A 22157-nucleotide genomic window follows, 5' to 3' on the forward strand; every position below is an offset into this window, starting at 1 on the left:
GGACACATACTGACTCAATATATATTGTTGAATGAATGATTCCCTCAATTTTTCTCATGCCTCACATCCCATGCATCAAGTCTGATTAATTAAACTTCCAAACCATATCCCACACATCTTCATCTCATGCCCACCATTCTGCTCATCTTTCTCCTAGATGTCTGAAAGAGCCTTTCTTTTTGTCTTGCTGCTTCCAGTTTTTCTCCTTGCCAATCTGTTCTGTTTATAGCATCAGATGATATCAGTCCTTGGCTTAAAATCCTTCAGGGACTTCCCATTGGGCTTAAAAGGAAATAGAAACTCCATTATTTGGCCTACAAAGCTTTGAATGACCATTGTCCAACTCTTCCACCTCATTTTACAACCCTTTCAAATTTTCTCATTAAGTTTTGGTCATTGGTCTTCCATGAATCCCTGGAAATTTCCAATCCCTTTCCGCCTCAGGGCCTTTGCACTTCCTGCTTCTGTTCCTAGAGTGTTCTTCCCATTGCTTTCGGTATGGAGGGTTGTTTCTCAGCCTTTAGGTCTCAGCTTAAACGTCACGCTCTCGGGAAGCCTCATTGACCGCCCCCTAAAATAGCCCCCGCCGCCTTGGTATTTTTCTGATTACAGTTCTCCCATCAGTAACATTAAAGAGAACCTATCATTATTCTGACCATTTGTTTGTTTAAATGTTTATCATCTCTCCTCATCTTTTCCCCTACTCCTCCCACAAATGTAAACTCCATAAAGTTAGAGACTCTGTCTGTCCTGTTCACCATCATATGCCTCTGGGTCTGGTCTGTAGCATTTGCTCTACATTTATTGAATAATAAATGAATGACTCAGATGTGCTTCACCTATCAAGTTACATATGCATTCCTGAGATATCTGGTCCTACCTTCACATTCATTTGAATGTTAAGTAATTCAGATACCAGCTGAGGTACCCATTCTTTCAGATTTACATATAGTTGAGAGGAACTCCCTCTCCTGCAAAAGTCCAATGCCCTCATCAAGATGTTTTCGAATTCCGGATGCCTTAGGTTCTTAAGAGCAGTTCTGCTTTTAATTTTCTGCTCCTGGAAATTCTCAATCTCATTCACATCTCTTCTCATGCAGCTGTTCTTAGCTCTCTGCTCCAAGTTGACCCATATCAGAAACTCAGCTTTCTCTTTCTCTTTGGCCTCAAACACCACCAAACCAGACATATGAGGATACAGCAGACTTTGTTAAAGTGTTGGAGCACTGGTCAGGATGGAGAAGAGGCAGCCAGGGAAGCAACAGAATGTTTATACTATGGCACTATAAAACAAACGGCTTTACATTTAGATATTAAACTTTGCTGTCCTTACGTGTCCTTTAGTCTCCAGCAGTAGCACCACTACCCTGCCATTGTTGACTTTTCACTGGTGCCGTTTCTCAGCCCCTCTTCTCCTTTGCCTTTCCTTTTCACCTCATTTCTTTTGGAAAGTGGCTTAATGCTCTCTTCCTGTTCTTTCAAACCAGAGGAGTGGTGGGAGGGGGCAGGATGGGAGGAGAAAAGGGACACTTGTCTTCCAGATAAACAGAGGGCAATCTACTCCAGAAAAATAGTCCAGTCTCTTAGGAACAGTAGCTTCAGGTTATTGGGGTTTTAAAAAGCACTTTTTAAAAACTCCACTTTAGGGCTTCCCTGGTGGCACAGTGGTTAAGAATCCACCTGCCAATGCAGGGGACACGGGTTTGAGCCCTGGTCTGGGAAGATCCCACATGCCGCAGAGCAAATAAGCCCACGTTCCACAACTACTGAGCCCACGTGCCACAACTACTGAAGCCCACGTGCCTAGAGCCTGTGCTCCGCAACAAGAGAAGCCACTGCAATGAGATGCCCACGCACCACAATGAAGACCCAACGCAGCCAAAAATAAATAAATAAATAATTAAAAATTCTAAATAAATAAATAAAAACACTTTACCTACACATTCTGTGTGCCAATTAAGAGAAGTATATTTATTGCCATATGTGCCTACATTAATAGTGATATAGGGACTTCCCTGGTGGCGCAGTGGTTAAGAATCTGCCTGCCAACGCAGAGGACACGGGTTCAAGCCCTGGTCCGGGGAGATCCCACATGCTGCAGAGCAACTAAGCCCGTGCGCCACAACTACTGAGCCTGCGCTCTAGAGCTCACAAGCCACACTACTGAGCCCGCGTGCCACAACTACCGAAGCCTGCGCGCCTAGAGCCTGTGCTCTGCAAGAAGAGAAGCCACCGTGATGAGAAGCCCGCGCACCACAACGAAGAGTAGTCCCCGCTCGCCACAACTAGAGAAAGCTCGCGTGTAGCAACTAAGACCCAACGCAGCCAAAAATAAGTAAATAAATAAGTAAATTTATTAAAAAAATAGTAATATATATATATATAGAGAGAGAGAGAGAGAGAGAGAGAGAGAGAGAGAGACCGAGAGACAGACAGAGAGACAGAGCGAGAGAGAGACAGAGAGAGAGATTTGGGGCAACTGTTTTGTTGTTTTCCAAAGAGCTCCTGTAGATAGGCAAGAATTCAGTGAACTTGATTCTCTGTGAGTCAAGACTTTGGAGTCTGAGCAATGATTCCCCTTGACTGGGTCTGCATTCACCTCACCCAACCCGTTCATGCTGATACCTGTTACACCTGGGCTCAGGCTGGCCAAGTAACCAAGCTGGCAGAGTGATCTGGGGAAAGGGTTAGGACATTTACACAGGTTCCTGTTAAGATCAGAGCCAAGCCCTGAAGGGTCTTTTAAAATGCTAATCAGATGATATCACTGCCCTTCTAGAGTCTCCAATGTGAAGGCAGCTTCAGAATTTCTATACAGGTTGTATAGAAATTGTGGAACAGCAATTAAAGAATGAGGGGAGGAGGCTTCCCTGGTGGCGCAGTGGTTGAGAGTCCGCCTGCCGATGCAGGGGACACGGGTTTGTGCCCCGGTCCGGGAAGATCCCACATGCCGCGGAGCGGCTGGGCCCGTGAGCCATGGCCGCCGAGCCTGCGCGTCCGGAGCCTGTGCTCCGCAACGGGAAAGGCCACAACAGTGAGAGGCCCGTGTACCGCAAGAAAAAAAAAAAAAAAGAATGAGGGGCGGAAGGACTGGTGGGGACTATGAGGCAGGGTGGGTGTGGAGGGGACGGGGCAGCAGGGAGGTCCCCAACCACTTTGAATAAAATCCACTGTATTCCATGGCTTTAAAGTGCCTGCATGGAGTAGCCCTTCTCTTTCTTTCTGCCCTGAGGTAGTCCCATTTTCCCTTTGTTTACCAGTCCTTCCCACAAACCAAGCTTGCTCTGACCCTGTTCTGTCCTTCCCACAGGTCCTCCCCTCCACCTCTGCTGCTGCAGGACTGGATGCTCCTTGGCCAGCATGTCACCTCTTCAGAGAGGTCTTCTCTGACCTCCCTGTCTAAATTGAGAACCAGGTCCCATTCTTCCTTCTTCCTCCCTCTCATTATTCTGTGTCACCACACTGTTTTTTTCATAATACTTTTCCCAATTTTGTCAGTCTTCCTGACTAGACTGTAAGTTCCAGCATTGCAAAAAGCATATTAATTTTGTTCATTGCTACTCCCCAGCTCCTAGCACAGTGCCTGTCATCGTAGGCACTCAAAAAATATTTGTGAATGAATGAAATTTACACTGGCTGGCTGTATTATTTCTCTTCTGGTCAAAAGAATCATGTGTAGCTAAATTAAGAAAGTAGCAAGGATTAATAGCAAATTTGGGCTCTGCACACAGAGCTTCAGAAATTCAGGTGCATAATCCTAAAAACTGGAGCTGAAAATATAGATGTGTTATCAAAGGACAGAATGATGGTGCCTGAACCCAGAGAACAGGTATCAGGGATTTGGGAAGGGACATTGAGAGATATATCACCACCACATTTTAAGTATTGAATACGTCTAGAATCATATGGTCTAGTGCAGGGTTTCTCAGCCTCCATACTATTGAAATTTGGGGCTGAATAAGTCTTTGTTGTGAGGAGCTGTCATGTGCATTGTTGGACATTTAGTAGCATCTGTGTCTTCTACACACTAGATGTCAGTATCACCCCATCATCTGTGGTAAACAACCAAAAATGTCTCCAGAAATTGCTAAATGTCCCTGGGGAACAAAATCATTCCAGTTGAGAACCACTGGTCTAGAGGAACACTTAACCATCTTCAGGTGAACTGCAGTGAAACCTTGGGTACCACAAAAGAAGGAGACTAGAAAACTAGATTGGTAGTACCTTGCTTTTTATTCCTGGCATGAGGACTAGCACAAAGTATTCAAAGGCCGAAATGTGTAATCAATCTAGCTTTAGCTTCAGAAATAGACAAAAGATCTAGAGGATGAAGCTTGAAGCTCACTAGAGATTTCCAAAAGAAGAAGGAGGTGAATTAAATATGACTAGATAAAATAATTCATGCAACAGAGGAGGATTTAATTACGGGTGACTGCAGTCTGTGAATGTGAATCCAAAATGTGCCAAAGGCACATCATGCAATGATGACTGAAATAATGCTCATCATAAATGACTGGCTTATAAACCAGGGCTTCCTGGATGGCACATGTGGAATGAGCTGCACATGGCAGTGGCCTTAGTCAATAGGCAAATCCAGGTAAGCAGTCCAGAAGCTGACAAACTGACGGTATCATTGGCCCATTGTACTGGGATGAGAGTGCTTTATAAATTGTCTTGACATCAGTCCAAGCACTTAGAAAACCAGAACTAAGGTTTCAGGTCTTAGGTCTGGAGGGATGTGGCACGTGCGGAGATAAATGGAGTAGACAGAAATGATAGGAATCAGACAGAAGTGAAACACGCTCTACCCACTCGAAATAAATGACCAAACTGTACTGCAGAAATGCAAATTTCGACACAGAGAAGGCTGCAAAACAGTTAAGTAAATCAGTGTCGAAGGAACTTGGAATGGAAAAGTGATTACAGTACAGAGCCCTCCCAAGGAAAACAGGAAACACGCTGCACTGGGAGGAAAGCACAAAACCTTTCTCAAACAGACAATTCTACATGCAAATGGAAACTTGAAAGGAGATACGGAGCCACCAACTCTCACACAAACACTCAGTAACCACATAACAGCTGCCTGATGCAGAGCCGAGTCTGTGAATATGTCTTTGAAATTATCAGTGGCAACAGCTGAATAGGACAGAAGCTGTGAAGGCTTCTCTGTTAAGACAGGCTTTTAGAAAAGATGTGGGAGACCACAGACTTCATGATTTCAGCAGCAAGAGAAAAGTGTTTTGAAGCTCTAAGCCATAGCTTGAATGTAAGAACTGCTAAGAAAGTTATGTTTAATTACAAAGAAATCAGCAGAAATTTTCAGTGGGGAAACCGTCCTGCAAATCTGTGAGGTTAAACTGCAAAGGAAAATGTTAATGGCTGAAGCAGGCTATCCAAATAATTTAAACATCTTTCTGGAAAGCATCTGACACCGTTCTTTGTAAAAAAAAGAAAGAAAGAAAGAAAAGAAAACCCTAATCTGCAAAAATATATTCTGGCATTTACGAGGCAAGCTATTTTGACCACAAGGAGAAAAAGAAGCCCCCAAACCAATTTTGAGATAGGCTATTGGATTACAGTCAATATTCTGGCATGGCAGGAAGAACACTGAGGCACATCTGAAATACCGTGTGTGGCTGTGATAAGGACATAAATATGGAGAAGGTGGAGCAGAGAGCAACCAAATGATAAAGAGACTCAAAGGTGACATACTTTACATTAGCACGTATCTTGCAAAATCAGCAACTGCACAGCACTTGGTCAGCAAAGAAGGGAATTTATGAGAGAATTTCATTGAGATGTTAGGGAAAAATCTAAAGGGATTACCGATAATGCAGCAGGGCTGCTTAACTTTGAATGTAAGACCAGGGTCTGCAAATTCAGGTGAATAAGAGAGAGAAATTAAAAATATTTTTCCTGTTTGTTTGTTGTGGGAGGGTTTGGGGGTTTTGAGGTGGGGAGAGGAGTCTTGAGGGGTGTTGAATGGGAAAGAGGAATTGTCAGAGCTGTGGGAAGGATAAAGAAGAAGAGCATGGGACTGCCCTGGCGCTCCAGTGGTTAAGACCCTGCACTTCCAGTGCAGGGGGCATGGGTTTGACCCCTGGTCGGAGAAGATCCTGCATGCCACATGATGGGCCAAAAAAATAATAAAGAAAGAAAGAAAGAAAGAAGAAAGGAAGAAGAGCATGAATTTTACAGCGTCTTGGACATGACAGTATAAACTAGAGAAACAGACATTTTTCTCCTTGGGTCCACCCTTGGTTTTATACATAAATACTTCCCTTCGTGGGTCCACCTCATAAGTGGATTTTGTAAAATCCTGCTCTACAATGTAGAAAGCAACTTGTTTCACTGTGATAGAGAATCTGGGTCACATAGATCAGAGCTCTTAATGTCCTCTCTGGCTTCTTTCTTCTGTCATTTCAAGGCCAAGTGCTTAGCCAAGATTCAGCCCAAATTCCGTCTCCTCTGGAAAGTCTTTGCTGGCTTCTCCATTGAAAGCGATCTCTTCCTGTTCTGAACTCTTCCACCATGTACTACCTTTCACGTTCATTTGAAACTGTTTAACTGCCAGCAAGGGGAAGCCAACTCGATTATAAGAAATTTATAGGCAGGAACAATATCATATATGTTTTGTGTTTTCCTTAATACCTTTCATTGCACATTTTGGTAGAGGTGTTACTCCTTTGGTAAAAGAGTTAACTTAAAAATGAGTTATGTTTGGTTGATGAAGTACACACAGAACCTCATAATGAGCTCATTGAATCTTATTATCTTAGGAGAGCCATGCAGTGGGGTTCTGTTGTGGTAATAATAACAGCTACCGTTTATTGTCCCATTACTATACACTTAGCATAAGTTATGATAAGAGCAAAGAAAAAAAAAAGAATCGAAAGAAGAGTATGTCATTTTGAGCGGTGAAAAGAAGCAGGAACAGATTAAAACTGGGATCTAAATCTAAGATTTTAAAATGGAAGAGATCAATTTTCTTAGAAAAGAGAAAAAGGACTTTTAAATGCTAATGTACGGCTATATTTACACTACATTATTTCATTATGTCTTCATTTGGTGATCATACTCTACAATATATGAGTGTGTACCTATACATATGTAAATGTATTTTTTAAAGTTCTAGAGGGACAGACACCTGCTAATAACTGTGATTTCCTCTAGGGAATGAAGTAACTAAGTGACTGAGTAAACCCAAATGAGACCTAATTTATGTGACCACATCCAGTACGGGGTGTGAAAAGAGAAAGAGAGAGAGGAGATGATTGAGGACTTTTGATTTACCTCTATCTGTGGATTATTTTTATTTTTATAAATGCGTATTCACGTGTGTATCATCCAGAGTCTATCAGAAGAAATAAACCACCCCAATTATTTTAACAGTGAGAATTTAATATAAAGAATTTTAAACTAGATATTACAGAACTGAAGAGGCAAAAAGGGGACCCTGAAATATCACAGGGGTAGTAGCTGCACAAAGCAGCCATCACCTAGGGCTGGGGAACAAAGAGAGGAGATTGGGATTTTACACTTTAGGAGTTTGGAGCTTGGCTGCTGCTACTGCCTCAGGCCCTCCCAGGACAGATTCAGACCTCTGACAAAGCGGTGTCTGCAGGTTGGGAAAACTGCAAACTGGAATCACCTGCCTCTGGGGAGGGCTTAGGGTGAAGGGCCATAGCTGGGCAACACCACAGGAACAGGAAGCAAGCAGGAAGCAGCTAGTTCTTCCTCTTCCTGCCACCTTTCTGTCTCCCTTTGGCGCCCCCACATGGAGACAAGTGGCTGAGAATTTTTCTCAGTCGCAGGGCATGTGCATAGCTTATTAATTAACCTATTTACAGCTTATCGATTAAGCTGTGCTGCAAACTATGATCCTGGGGGATGAAGTAAACAATTCAGCTCTGTCATAATCACAGGAGTCAGAAATGGCCTCAGAGAAGTTATAAATGGACCCTATGCTTATGTGGAACCAGTTTCCTTGGAAGGAACATTACTTTGGTAGAGAGTACACACAGCTAGGAGCCAACATTTTTTATTCTCTTTCTGGCTCTGCTACTGAGTGGGCAGTCTTATATAAGCCACATAATCTCTTGTAAAATAACAGTAATAAAAATTAATTCTTGTATGGTGCTTATCATGCATCAGGCACTAAGTGTTTTACGTATATTAACTAATTTAATCCTTGCAACAGTTCTATGAGGAAAGGGACTTTAGTTACTTCACCTAAGGTCACAAAATAGTGAGGAAAAGACCAGAGTATGAACTCAGCAGTCTGATACGCAAATTTTTTCTTCATTACCAAGCGTTGCTGCCTCGCGAACATCTATATGAGGCTTATTACATGCCAGGTACCTTTCTATACCCTTAAAACAGAGAAAACCCCTCTGAGGTAAGGACTGTCTCCCCCATTTTACAGATGAGGAAAATGAATCCAGGAGGCTCTCTGGCCTCCATTTCTCTGTCTGTCAAATGAGGAGGTTGGATCAGCTGACACTGAAGGATGTTTCTGCAAGATGCTAAGATTCTATTATAAAAGAACTCAAGGGTCCTGGCTAAAACTGGACTAGAAAGACTCGTCTTACACATTTGCAGACCCTCTGACCTCACAAACTTGATAATAGCCCAGTCGTGTACAAAAGTACAAAAATTGCCAACTTGACACTTGTTATTATTCCTCATCATCTATTCTCTTGCTAGGAATTAGATGGGAAATAAAAGGAAGGGTGTCAACAGCTTTAAAAAAAAATTCATTTAGGATAGTATGTTTCTCGCTTTTGGCAAGTAGCTCCGAGACCATATCCACATCTGACTATAACCCTTCGTGTTAAATTGGGAGGGGATAACACAAACTTTTTATCACCTTGCTCTTCCCCATTTTTATACTGTTTGACTTTTAGATTTTCAGTCTATCACAAGCCTTTGAGATAGGTTAGTATTTTCACAGCAGAAAGGTTCAGAGACTAGGGAAGCTCAAGATCTTGCCTGAGGACACCCACCTGGTAAGAACTGAACTGGGATTTGAACTTGTAATGAGTTTTACCTAAAGTGACAGTATCAGGACTGCTAAGACTAAAATTGATCTTGTCTTAGAAATCCTTTTTTTTTAAAAATAAAAACTCTCCTGTCAGTGTATATAACCTTGTAACTCTTGACAAGTCAGGGATAGGGACATTGATAAACCTCCAGCCCTTCAGCCAAGTGACCTGACACCAATGAGTCGCTGGCAGCAACACTGTAGCAAGTCACAGGCCAGCCAGGTCCCACGCTGACACGGTCTGGGGGTCCACAGGTCTCTAATGTCCCTAGGAACTTCACACCACACTACGGGGCCTGGTATGTGAAATATGGCAAAACCTTTAAGGACCTCAGGAATTCAGTGATTTTTCTGTAGGACAGACACCCATCTTCTTAGAAATGTTCCTGTGAAAAAAATTGTGCAGGTAGGCAAAATCAAGCCCTCTCTGTTCACCAACAGATGACTTTAGCCAGCGTGTTTACAGTGCCACTTTTATAAAAAAGTTCCTGATAGTCTTGTGGACCCTCATCTGCTGGGAAATGAGGGTTTCCCGCAATAACAAGAGGCCTGTCTCAGAGAGAGATCTTGATTCCTCATTTGAACATCTGTAGAACCCCTTAAATTATTTAGACAGGAATGAAAATGAAGGGAGGAGAGCAAACCTCCCCAGGGAATGGTCCTGGAATGCAGGTTCCATGTGATTTACTCTAAGAAGAGTTCAGTGGAAAGAGGGTGGAGAGCTGCTCCAGTTTCACCCCCTCCCTCCCCAGAATGTCCTTTGGGAATCCTATACTCCCCTATACAATACACCTCCCACAGCTTGTGCCCCATGTCTGCCTCCAACTTGGAAATTAATTACTGTAATCAACTATCAAGGTCAACAGCTAATTGAATCCAACACTACTGAAGGGAAGTTGGAAGGCTTTGGGGGTTTGTTACTTTGGGTTCAAATCCCAGGTCCTCCATCGACTGTGCAAATCTATGCAGGTACTTTGAGCCTGGGTTTCTTCATTTGACAAATGAGGTAATAATACCCTTCTCATTGGCTGGTGTATTTGTTTCCTATGGCTGTCGTAACAAAGTACCACAAACTAGGGGCTTAAAATAACAGAAACTTTTTCTCTCATAGTTCTGGAGGCTGGAAGACTGAAATCAAGGTATCAACGAGACTATGTTCTCTCTGAAGGCTCTAGAGAAGAATCCTTCCTTGCCTCATCCAGCTTCTGGTGGCCCTTGATGTTCCTTGGCTGATGGCAGCATAATTCCAACTCCTGCCATCTTTGCATGGCCTTCCCCTCTGTGTCTCTGTTCTCCCTTCTTATAAGGATATCACTCATTAGATTTAGGGCCAACGCGAATCCAGGACGATCTCATCTCGATCCTTAACTAATTACATCTGCAAAGACCCTATTTCCAAATAAGATCAAATTCTGAGGTTTGAGGTGGACATGAATTCTTGGGGTGGGGGGGCACTACCAACACAGGATAACTGGTTAGGGGGTTGAATGAGAAGGTTGCAGTTAAAGCACCTCATATAATACCTGCACATTATAGGTCTTTAATAAATACAGGGGTGGATATTATTTTCTGTTATTATTGCTGCAGCTGGGGTCACCTTTGCTTTTCTAGGGAATAAAGAAAAAGGTCTGATTTGGGAATGAAAGGACAGGGCTGAGGAGTAGCAGGGGAAGGGGCAGCGGAGAAAAAGTAGGAAGTTTGGAAAACGGGAGGAGAAAGTGCTGAAGGGACACACATTGCCTGGGCTTGCTTGGTTCCTGTGCCCTCAAAGGCCAAGGCCTGAGATGCACTCGGCATTAGGCAGGAAAACTGGACACCTCAGCCTGGCCGAGGCCAGCCACCTCCCATTGTGGCCTCCCTTCCCTGAGGGATAAGAAACTGAAGAATGTGGGGAAAGAAACTCTCTATGTGCCCACTTCTTCCTCTCCTTCTGGTACAGGTATTTCAGAATTTTTCTTATGGGAGTGGGAGAAGAATTGACTCTGGAAGCAAGAGTCGCAGAGTGTAGAGGCCTCCTCCCTGAAAAGTAAGTGAATCTCAGCGTTGAGTGTGGAGAGAAACTCCTGTTATTTCAGAAGATTCCTGAGTCCTGGAAATGAACCAAGCATAACAAAAATATGAAGTCAAAGGCAGCTGGAAAAGCTAGGCCCCTTCCTCCCCAAGGCCAGAACGATGGGCATCCTGGATGCTCTAAAATTAAGTCAATGCAATTCTGAAGACACCAAAATTTCATCCTGATGTAAATTTTACACTGCCAAGCACTGTAGCTAATGGTTTGATAGAACTGTGGTACATGTTTAGGTCACTGGAAGAGACTGAACGGCAAGAAGTGAGTCATGACTAAAAATCATTAAGTATGAAGATTCTCTTGAAGTCTAACTTCTTTCCTCTGGAGACGAGGCCTAGTAGCCTGTCGGCCAGGTGTTTGTTTTTTTGCAAGTGTTCATGAACACTCAGTCTAAGTTCATGGGCTACTTCTCAGAATAATGTTTTAAACAAAATAAAATAAAATAAAATAAATAAAATAGTACAAAGCAAACTAATAATATCAAAAGACAGTTATTAAAATACCAACAACAGATTTGTGATATGGTCCATATGTGTTTCTTTCTTAATGTACTAATCACAAGATCTAGCAGCAGGTCCTACAGCTACTGTAATTTTGGAGTAAGGAGGGATATAAACGATATTTCAAGATCTCTGCAGAAACCGTGGTGAGCTCGACAAATATCCGTGATTTGCTGTCTACATTCATAATTGAAGAAAATGCTAAATTTCAGTTGGAGGGTAGTGGAAATAAACACAGTTCTTTTCTCATCCAAGTTCACAGAATTCTATTCTTAGGGATCAGTGGGCCCCATATTTAGAACCCCTATTCTGAGCACACTTTTCAAAAGTACCCAATTTTTGGTGGGGCTCTGCCAGCAAGCCCAAGTACCAATTCCGTTATGTTAGCAAAGGAGGCCCCCTGCTGGCCAAAATGCGCATGCCATCCATCCCAAAACATTTAATTGGCCGTGTTAGAAAACAATGGGTCAGGCAATTAATTCACTGACTCACATCAAGAAATGAAGCGAGGAAGGCTGCTTGTCAGCCAGGCCCCGGGGTATCTAATCAGTACAGATTTAAAAGCCCCATTTGGGTTAATGGGCAAGTGCTGATGGCTTGTGCTGTTGTTCATTAGAAGAAGAGGTGATGCCAGCCTGGACTGCTGTTTCTAAGGGGGCCGCTTTCTACTCTCCCGGTCAACAACAAATGCGGCAGATTGCTTAAAGGTTACATTTCCCCAGGGGCTTGTCTGACTAGGGTCTTTAAACTCTGCTTTCAGTGCTTTTGGAGCTTGGAGCCAAGGGTAAAAGAAGAGGAGATACGAATTCAGGACTTAGTATGTGCTAGAAACCAGGCTAAGTTATTTTCACTTAAGCTATTGCAGTTAACTCCTCAAGCAATCCTGCGTGAAGTTACTATTATTATTATTTACAGAGGTAACTGAGGCTTGGAAAGGAAGGTTGTCACTTGCTCATGGTCACTGTGAATGAAGGGCTGTGTGGGCTAGGGGTATGCGTAGCACATCTGATGCCCAGTTTCTGCCGCCAGAGGCAATGAGATTCCCACACCAGTGCCGACTACTGTTAGCACAGAGTTCTGGGGCCTGTTGTCTGGTTTGAGCCCGAGGCTTCACTCTTACTGACGACGTGAACTTAGACATGTTTATCAGTCATTCTGTGCCTCAGTTTCCCTATCTGGAAAAGTACCGGTTGTAAGGGTTGTTGTAAAGATTAAACGTAAAACCCACAGAACGGTGCCCAATATCTGTAGATATTCAAGGACTGATAGCTATTATTACTCTGAGAAGATACTGCCTCCTGAACATAAAAGCAGCAACACAGCAGCCAACAGCCTAAACCAGCATTCCTCAACTACAGGCAGTTTTGTTCCCTGGGGGGCATTTGGCCATGTCTGGAGACAGTTTTGGTTGTCACAACTAGGGCCCATCTAATGGGTAGAAGCCAGCGATATTGCTAAACATCCTACAGCGCACAAGACAGCCTCACCACAAAGAATTATATGGCCTCACGTGTTAATAGTGCTGAGGCCGAGAAACTCTGCCCTAACCCTGAACACCAGTGAGGTGGAGAATATTTTGTCAGTTATGATGAGGGGCTAGGTTGAAACTGGAAGCCCCCATCCTAATGGAGGGAGGCTAGGTAATAACCAAGTAAATAAACAGGAAACTATTAGATGACAAGAAATTCTGTGATAAAAATAAAGCAGAGTGGCAGACAGAGAGTGATGGAGTTGGGCTCTTTCGAGTGGATGAGCAGAACGTACTCTTAGAGGAGGTGGCGTTTAAGCGGGACTTGAATGACGGGAAGTGACCAGACATTGAAGATCTGAGCAAAGAGCCTGGCTGGCAAAGGAACAATTCCTGCGAAGGTGTCAAAGCAGGGACAACCTTGATGTGACTGAGGGCAGAAAGAATAGGAAGTTAGCAAGTAGTGGTAGGGAAGGAAATAGGGAGTCAAATAAAATTCCAATAAGGCGTCACAGACGGCTTCCTTTAGATAGTCCTACTTCTTGATGTACTTACTCCCTAGGAAAAAATCTTGCCTCAAAGTATTTGACAATAACTAAAATATGTGATTTGTTATGTGATATAAATTTTAAGTTGGTTTAAAAATTGTTGTTGTTGTTTCCTTTAGGAAGCAATAACAGGGAGTCTCTTCCCTGGCAATGAATTAGTTAACAAGGTCAATTATTGGATTTGGTTACTTCCGGTTTGAGATAAACCATATTGTGTCTTCCTGTTCTCTGTAGCATGGGGCTTATTCAAATGCAGTACCATAAGAGGAAGTTTAAAAGGAGGGAGACCAGAACACAGTTCCATTTTGCTCTGTTCGAGCCTTTCAGCTGCCCTGAGTAGAATGCAATATTTTGAGAATCAATAAAGCCGGGATAGGAGGCGGGGAGGAGGGCAGGCAGAGTGCCAGCCTTGCCCATAGCTACTCTGCACTCACAACATCAGAGGCTAAGGAAAGGTCCATAAAAGGAATCGATTATCTAATTCTTCCTCTGTTTCTGGTGAATTTCTCACATATTGCTGAGCCAGAGTTGTAATTTATTAAGCAAGTAAATGAAGTAAATTTTGATAGAATGTCTAATAGACTGGTTTATAAAATGGAGTGGGAGGGGCAGGCAGAGGGAGGTTTCTATTTTTGAAGTGGGATAAACTATATTCAGCGTCCTCCAGGCAGAAATGTGTGTGTGGTGTAAATAACAGGGACTGAGCCCCCAGAGGTCTGGACAGATTGTTTGGAGCATCCTTAAACAGCTCTAGAATTGGAAGTCTTCTCTGGTGCTCTGTTACATTTAGTTTAAAAATTTTGCTGGGCATTGTTTAGGACTATTACCAGACCCCAGTTAGAAAGCACATGGGCTCCTAAAGCTAGCTGTCAGTTAGTGAAGCTGGCAAAGCAAGTCAGCCAGCTACCAGAGTCAGCACTGGTTCATGACTCAAGTAACCCAATTAGGGCAAATTGCTGTCTCCTCCTCTTCCTTAATCTTAGGACCCTTAGTTTTATTCAGGACAATAAATTGTACTCAGCTAAAAGACTATGTTTATATTTCCCACCACAACCAAAGTTGTATGTGGCCATATGACTAACTCCTAGCCAATGAAATTAAGTGGAAGTGTTTTGTGTAAACTCTTGGAAAGCATCTTAAAAGACAGCTGATGTATACACTTAGCTCATTCTTTCCTTTCTCCCATTCTGTTGCCTGGAATATGGATATGATGGTTGGAGCTCTACCAGCCATTTTGTGCTATGAGGACGGGGTCATACTCTAAGGAACGCAGTGGTAACTAGAAAGAGCCTGGATCCCAAAGGCCTTTGTGGAGTTGGCATACCAGCCCAAAGAATCCTACCTCTGGACTTCTGTTGTGTGTAAGAGAGATCAACTGCTTCTATATTACTTAAATCATGATTTTAAAGTTTTTGTTTAATGCAGTCAGAACTAACCCTAAATGGTACACCAATATTTGTATAATGTACCCATATTGTGAGATTGAATGACCAAGATTAAGTACTCTCACAAAGTCTTATTTTATCTAAGTTTCTTAAAATTATCATTTTGAAACAATAAACAATTTATAGTAAGATTGACACTATATAGTCTTAGCTGACCAATTTTGATTTAATCTAAGGGGTATTTTAATACACCTTGGCAGATCTCATCAAATGAAGAGAATGGAATTCAGGTGTTCTATGGCCTTTTTTCATTTAAAACTGGTTTAAGACATCTGCAGTCATTGGTGTACACAGGACTAGAGAGAGACTAGAGAGATCTTCAGGCTCCTATAGCAGCGTATCAATAATTCTCAGTTTATGTCACCAAAAGATCCCAGAAGTCCCTCTATCTCTTGAGCCTCCTGATCTCCCAGATGCAATTGTGTGCACTGACTGGCTCTACAGTAGCCATCCCTGGGGTTAAAACAAGAGAGAGAGTTCTCTGCAGCTTGTGGTAATCATTATTGCTGCTCACCAAATGCTTCTCAGACTCTGCCTTCCAGCCACATGATAGAATTGTACTTCCTGGATCTCTGTGGTTGAGTAGGGCCATGTTCTGGCCAGTGAATTGTATTACCTCCAAGTCTGGCATGTATTGCTCACGTGAGACCCTTCAGAGTTGTATTTTTCATTTGCCATAGTATCAGGCAGTGGCTGCCCATCACCTGTGTCCAGGAGGGAGGTGATGCCACCACTGAGTGGTGTCTCCAAGTGTCTCTTATTGGACATGTAGTTTGAACAAGAAATATACCGTTTTTTGCTTCAATCCATTGAGATTTGGAGATTGTTACTGCAGCATAATCTATATTATCCTGACTGATGCATTACACCATCCAGAAAAAACCTTCCGAGGATGGCAGTAATCACAAAGGAACTGAATGTTATAATCTATGGTTCCAGCAATCAGAGAAGACATGAGGGTAAAAGTTCCCTCTGATTTGACTCATACATTTAACCCTTTTAACACCTGCAAATTCTGTTAAAAAAACTTTTTTGTTGAGAAGCTGCCTATAACATATCTATGTACAAAAATCTGTCAGTAAGCAAAGCAATCCTCCAGTTTCTCAGTGACTTCAGACCCTAACAAACTTACTGCCGATCCCGCATTTACATTCCATACACAACTGGCTCCACCGTGTGGTGTTCAGAATAAATAACATTTATTATAGGACTATAAAAGCTAGGTCACGTAGTGAGTAATACCATATACGCCTTGAGGGGGGACTGTACATGATAAAATAAATTACACCCAGCTTGCTAGGGCATTAAATCAAAAGCAAGAAGGAAAATATTTCTGTCACGTGAGCCAGGAAACGCAACAGTAGTGAGGCTCGCTCATTTATTTGTTTATTCAACTAATATTTACTGAGCTCTACTATGCACCATATATTATTCTGGGCCCTGGGGATATAGCAGTGGACAGGATAGACAAAGTTCCTGCCTTAGTTGGAAAGACAGACAATGGAACAAATCAACAAAGCAATATTTACTACAATGTTGGATGTGACAAGTGCTATAAACCAAATTAAATCCGGGTTAGGGCATAGAGAGAGATGGGGAGGAGTTCTTTTAAATAAGGTTGACAGAAATAAAGGCAAACAATCCATATTTAGCTCTCCCAAAGTTCATTTAGATAAATGACCTAAAATATCAAATACATATAAATATGAACATTCTCTTGCAGACATAAAAGGTTAAAATGCTTCAAGATGCCCAAATCTTGGTTTCTAAACATGATCCTGCCTCAGGCTCTTCAGGCTGGTATAACAAAAATACCATAGCCTGGGTGGCTTATACAACAAACATTTATTTCTCACAGCTCTGGAGACTGCAAAGTCTAAGATCAAGGTGCCAGCAGATTCAGTGGCTGCTGAGAGCCGCTTTCTGTTTCCTAGGGGGCCACCTTCTCACTATATCCTCACATGCAGAAGGAGGGAGCTCTCTGGGCTCTCTTTTATGAGGGCACTAATCCCACTCATGAGAGCTCCACCTTCATGACTTAATTCCTTCCAAAGGCCTCACCTGCTAATAACATCCAACTGAGGATTTCAATATATGAGTTTGGGAGGGACACAAATATTCAGTCTATAGAAATTTCCCTGAAAAGAAATGATGACTCCTTGGAGAAAGCACTGATTTTTCAAATCTGAGGCAGGAAGTGGACAAGAAGATCCTGGGACTTGTTGTTGTGCCAGAAAACACAGAAGCATTCAGACAGGGTCGTGACAGTCTTTAACTTGAAATAGCAGATTATAGGGGATCCCACTGGCAAACTGGGGGCTATTTAAGCACCAAGAAGAATAACTACTGTAATTGATATTACATTGAATGATTAAAATTCATGAGTTTGTGGTGAGTTTTTTAAAGGGAAGGGGGCTCTGTTTTATAGAATGCCAGCAAAAGGTATTATAGAATTAGACAATCATTTTGCTAATTATAATGGAATACTGATTCATGTAAGGATTATCTTGTATATTAATTTCCTGTTGCTGACGTAACAAATTACTACAAACTCAGTGGCTTAAAACAATACAGATTTATCATTTTATAGTTCTGGAAGTCAGAAGTCTAAAATGAGTCAGCATAGCTGTTTCCCTTTGCAGACACTAGGGGAAAATCTGTTTCCACCTTTTCTAGTTTCTAGATGCTGTCTACACTCCTTGACTCTCACATCACTGCAACCTCTGCTCCATTATAACATCTCCTTCTCTCTGACTCTGACCCTTCTGCTTCCCTTTTATAAGGATCACTGGGATAACACTGGGTTCACCCAGATAATCCAGGATACTCTCCCCATCATGAGATCCTTAATCATATCTACAAAGTGCCATTTCACCATGTAAGATAAAACATTCAGAGTCCAGAGCTAAGATTGTAGACATCTCTGGGAGCCATTATTCAGCCTACCACAAATTGTATGTATGTGTGTGTATATATGTACATATATGTATATACATTTTTATGTATATATAATGTGTGTTATATATTATGAAGTACACAAATCACTTACAAGATATTCTTGAATCTAATTAAGCCTTTAGCCCTAACTTCCAGGTTATAGAAACGACATCATAATAAAATAATCAAACACATTCAGGATATGGGACATGCGGTATGTCTACTATCTCCTCAAAATTGAAATGTCGTACAAAGGATGGAGGATATCCTAAAAATTTTAAAAAGACTTAAGAGATAATAACAAAATACAATGTGTGTACCTTGCTTGAATCTCAGTTCAAAAAGATATTTTTAAGACAACTGGTAGAATTTGAAATTTGGTTTTAAATATTAGATGATATGGAATTATTGCTAATGTTCTTATGTTTACATAAGATAGTGTCTTTATTTTGGGGGAATGCATGTTGAAATATTTAGGAGTAAAGTATATGACACCTGAAACTTACTTTCAAATGGTTTAGATAAAAACCGTGTGTGTGTGTGTGTGTGTGTGTGTGTGTGTGTAAAGAGAGAAAAGGAAAAAGAAATAGATAGCAAAATGTTAATGTTTGATGAATCTAAGGGAAGAGTATATAGTTGTTTATCATAAACTCCTAGAGAAAGCATAGGAGGTAATCTCCTTGACACTGGTCTTGGCAAAGATTTTTTTGGATTTGACACCAAAGCAAAGGCAACAAAAGCAAAAATTAAGTAAGTGGGACTACACAAACTAAAAAGCTTCTGCACAGTAAAGGAAACCATCAACAAAATGAAAATGTAACCTGTGGAATGGGAGAAAATATTTGCAAACCACATATCTGATAGGAGTTAATATTCAAAACATACAAGGAGCTCATACAACGCAACAGCAAAACCAAACCAAAACAAACAAACCCAAATAACCCAATTAAAAAATGGGCAAAGGATCTGAATAGACATTTTTCCAGAAAAGATACACAAATGGCCTACAGGTACTAGAAAAAGTGTCCAACATCACTAATCATCAGGTAAACGCACGTAAAAATAAAAACCTAATACCTGTAAGGATGTTTATTATCAAAAACTCAAAAGATTAACAAACACTGGTAAGGATGTGGAGAAAAGGGAACACTTGTGCACTGTTGGTGGGACTATAAATTGGTACAGCCACCATGGAATACAGTATAGAGGTTCCCCAAGAAATTAAAAATAGAACTAACATATGATGGAACAATCCACTCTGCATATATATAACCAAAGAAAATGAAATCATTATCTCGAAATGATATCTGAACTCCCATGTTCATTGCAGCATTATTCACAATAGTCAAGGTATGGAAACAAACTAAATATTGACAGATGAATGAATAAAGATATGGAATATTTGTGTGTGTTTGTGCGTGTGTGCGTGTGTGGTAAATTATATAACGGAATATTATTCAGCCTTAAAAAAGAAGGAAATCCTGTCATGTGCTACAACCTGAATGAACCTGGGGGACGTTATGCTAAGTGAAATAAGCCAAAAAAGACAAATATTGCATGGTATCACTGATATGTGGAACCTTAACCCCTCGCTGCAAAAATAAAAAAGACAAAAAAAAACATTGAACTCACTGGGAGCAATTGGATTGTAAGATCTGTAAAGATAAAAGCTAGTGAGGTCAAGACAAATACCTTAGGACCCCTACCATACAACCTTAAATGGTCAAAATCTTTGGTGAAACGACCCATCACAGTAGGGATAAAACAGCTATATTCAATAACACGGATAGGAAAATTTTTCTGGGGTAGAAGATATGCCAATTTACTTCATCTGTATCTAACATAATTTGGGGGGAAAATTTAAAGATCGGTTAGAGACCAAAAGTGACCCAGTGCATCCAGCCTTTCAACCATCTCTAAGAAGGAGCCAGACGCACCAGTAAAGCCATGTTGGATCAGCTTGGACTTCACATAAATATCCCCAAGTGACCTCAGTCAACACCACATAGGGCAGACAAACTTTCAAGTCAAATGCTGCCCAAATTTATGAGTAAAATAAGTGATTGTTATTTTTAAGCTACTAAGTTTTGGGTTTGTTAAATGGTAATAAATAACTTTCAACATTACCGCAGTCAGCTTTGATAGTGTCCTTGCTTCCCAGCCTAAGAATATGTCTCAGGCTACTCTTGCTTGTTTTCTGCATAGACCTGGAATTGCTCCCAATGCCCGTCTCCTTTTACTGAGAAACCATATACAAAGAGCATTATTTGGGTATCAGGTACTTTTTTTTAAGAAACAAAACATTACAGTCACATTCCACTCCCGTCCTCCCGAGGTAGTTGCCACTATAATGAGTTTAGTGCCATATTAATCTCTTGCATTTTAAAAAAGTTTTACAATTTAGGTATATTTTCACAAACAATAAATCACAGTGTATTTCATTGATTCTAAATCACACATTCACCATCCATTTTAAAATCACTGGAGATGCATCTTACAACAGATGGCAAGTGATAGTTTAACTGGTTGCATTGTTTTTCATTTTAGCAATATGTGCCTTACTGATCTATTATCTGTTTCATCTAAGATTAGATGAAACATAGCTCTTTTATACTTCATAAAAAATTTAATCATTTGAGCTTATTTTCCTACAAATTACTTTCCTTGCTAAATATTTTAGCAAACTTTGTTTAGGTATAATTTGCATTAAAAATATATAATAATGTAGGGGCAGGACAGGAATAAAGACGCAGACGTAGAGAATGGACTTGAGGACACGAGGAGGGGGAAGGGTAAGCTGGGACGAAGTGAGAGAGTGGAATGGACATATATACACTACCAAATGTAAAATAGCTAGCTAGCGGGAAGCAGCTGCATAGCACAGGGAGATCAACTCGGTGCTTTGTGACCACCTAGAGGGGTGGGATAGGGAGGGTAGGAGGGAGGGAGACACAAGAGGGAGGAGATACGGGGATATGTGTATATGTATAGCTGATTCACTTTGTTAAAAAAAACAGTATATATATATATGATAATTTACATATAACAAAATGTACCCATTTTAAGTCCACAGTTTGATGAGTCATGACAGCTGTACAAAGCTGTTTAACTTTTCATTATTAAGCTATGAGCATTATTTATATATTCTGGATACAGGTCCTTTGTCAGATATATGGATTACAAATAGTTTCTCCCAATCTGTGACTTGGCTTTTCATTTTCTCGCTGCTGTCTTTCAAAGAGCAGAAGTATTAATTTTAATAAATTCCAATTTAGAAATTTTTCTTTCACGATTCACACTTTTTGTCTCCTAAGAAATCTTTCTCTATCCCAAGACAGCAATTTCTATGTTTCCTTCTAGAATTTCTAGAGTATTAGATTTTGTTAAGTTTATGATCCATTTTGCAATCTAAATTTTGCACTAAAATTGTGTATGGTGTGAGGTGAGAGATGAGGTTATTTCCTATTTGAATATATAGTTACCCATTTGTTAAAAAGACTTATTTTTTCTCATTGAATAACTATGGCACCTTTGTCAAAAATCAGTTGTCCAACATGCATGGGTCCTTTTACTCTATTCTGTCCACTAGCCCCTAACATTTCCTATAAAACAGGTCTTCTGTCAACAAATTCTCTCATCTTTTCCTTGTCTGAAAAAGTCTTTTCTCACCTTTTCTGAAGGATATTTTTGCTGAATATAGAATTCTAGGTCAACGCGTTTATTTCCTATGGTACTTTAAAGATGTCATGCCAAGGCCTCTAACCTGCATAGTTTGAGAAAAGAAATAAAGTCATTCTCTGTATGGAATGTGTCTTTTTTTTTTTCTCTAGCTGCTTTTCTAATTTTCTCAAGTTTTCAACAATTTGATTATGATGTACCTTAGTGAGGTTTTCTTTTATTTTTTTTGCGGTACGCGGGCCCCTCACTGTCGTGGCCTCTCCCGTTGTGGAGCACAGGCTCCGGATGCGCAGGCTCAGCAGCCATGGCTAACGGGCCCAGCCGCTCCGCGTCATGTGGGATCTTCCCGGACCGGGGCACGAACCCGTATCGCCTGCATCGGTAGGCGGACTCTCAACCACTGCGCCACCAGGGAAGCCCGTGAGGTTCTTTATGTGCTTCCCTGCTTGTTGAATTTCTCGGATCTGTGG

The 22157-nt window shown here is 41.2% G+C and overlaps 1 protein-coding gene across 2 annotated transcripts in view; it reads right to left on the bottom strand.

The window, feature by feature from the left end:
• Nucleotides 1-2410: 2410 nt before the first annotated feature.
• MAIP1 (matrix AAA peptidase interacting protein 1) overlaps nt 2411-22157 on the bottom strand; it is a 28920-nt gene continuing 9173 nt past the window's right edge. Inside the window, exons 5-6 of one of the 2 annotated variants that reach the window (XR_016394057.1) lie at nt 21888-22151; nt 2411-21772 (exon numbers count right to left, since the gene is read on the bottom strand). Coding sequence is in view for 1 of the 2 variants with exons in the window: in XM_022567353.3 (XP_022423061.1) it covers nt 22118-22151 (34 nt within the window). In the remaining variant the exon portion in view is untranslated. Of the gene's footprint in view, nt 22152-22157 lie in introns of both variants that reach the window. The other variant, XM_022567353.3, reaches the window with a different exon arrangement.

The sequence above is a fragment of the Delphinapterus leucas genome, chromosome 8, assembly GCF_059928025.1.
Source record: "Delphinapterus leucas isolate spDelLeu-1000000601 "Yukka" chromosome 8, BTC_Dleu_Yukka2, whole genome shotgun sequence".
NCBI classification, from domain to species: Eukaryota; Metazoa; Chordata; class Mammalia; order Artiodactyla; family Monodontidae; genus Delphinapterus; species Delphinapterus leucas.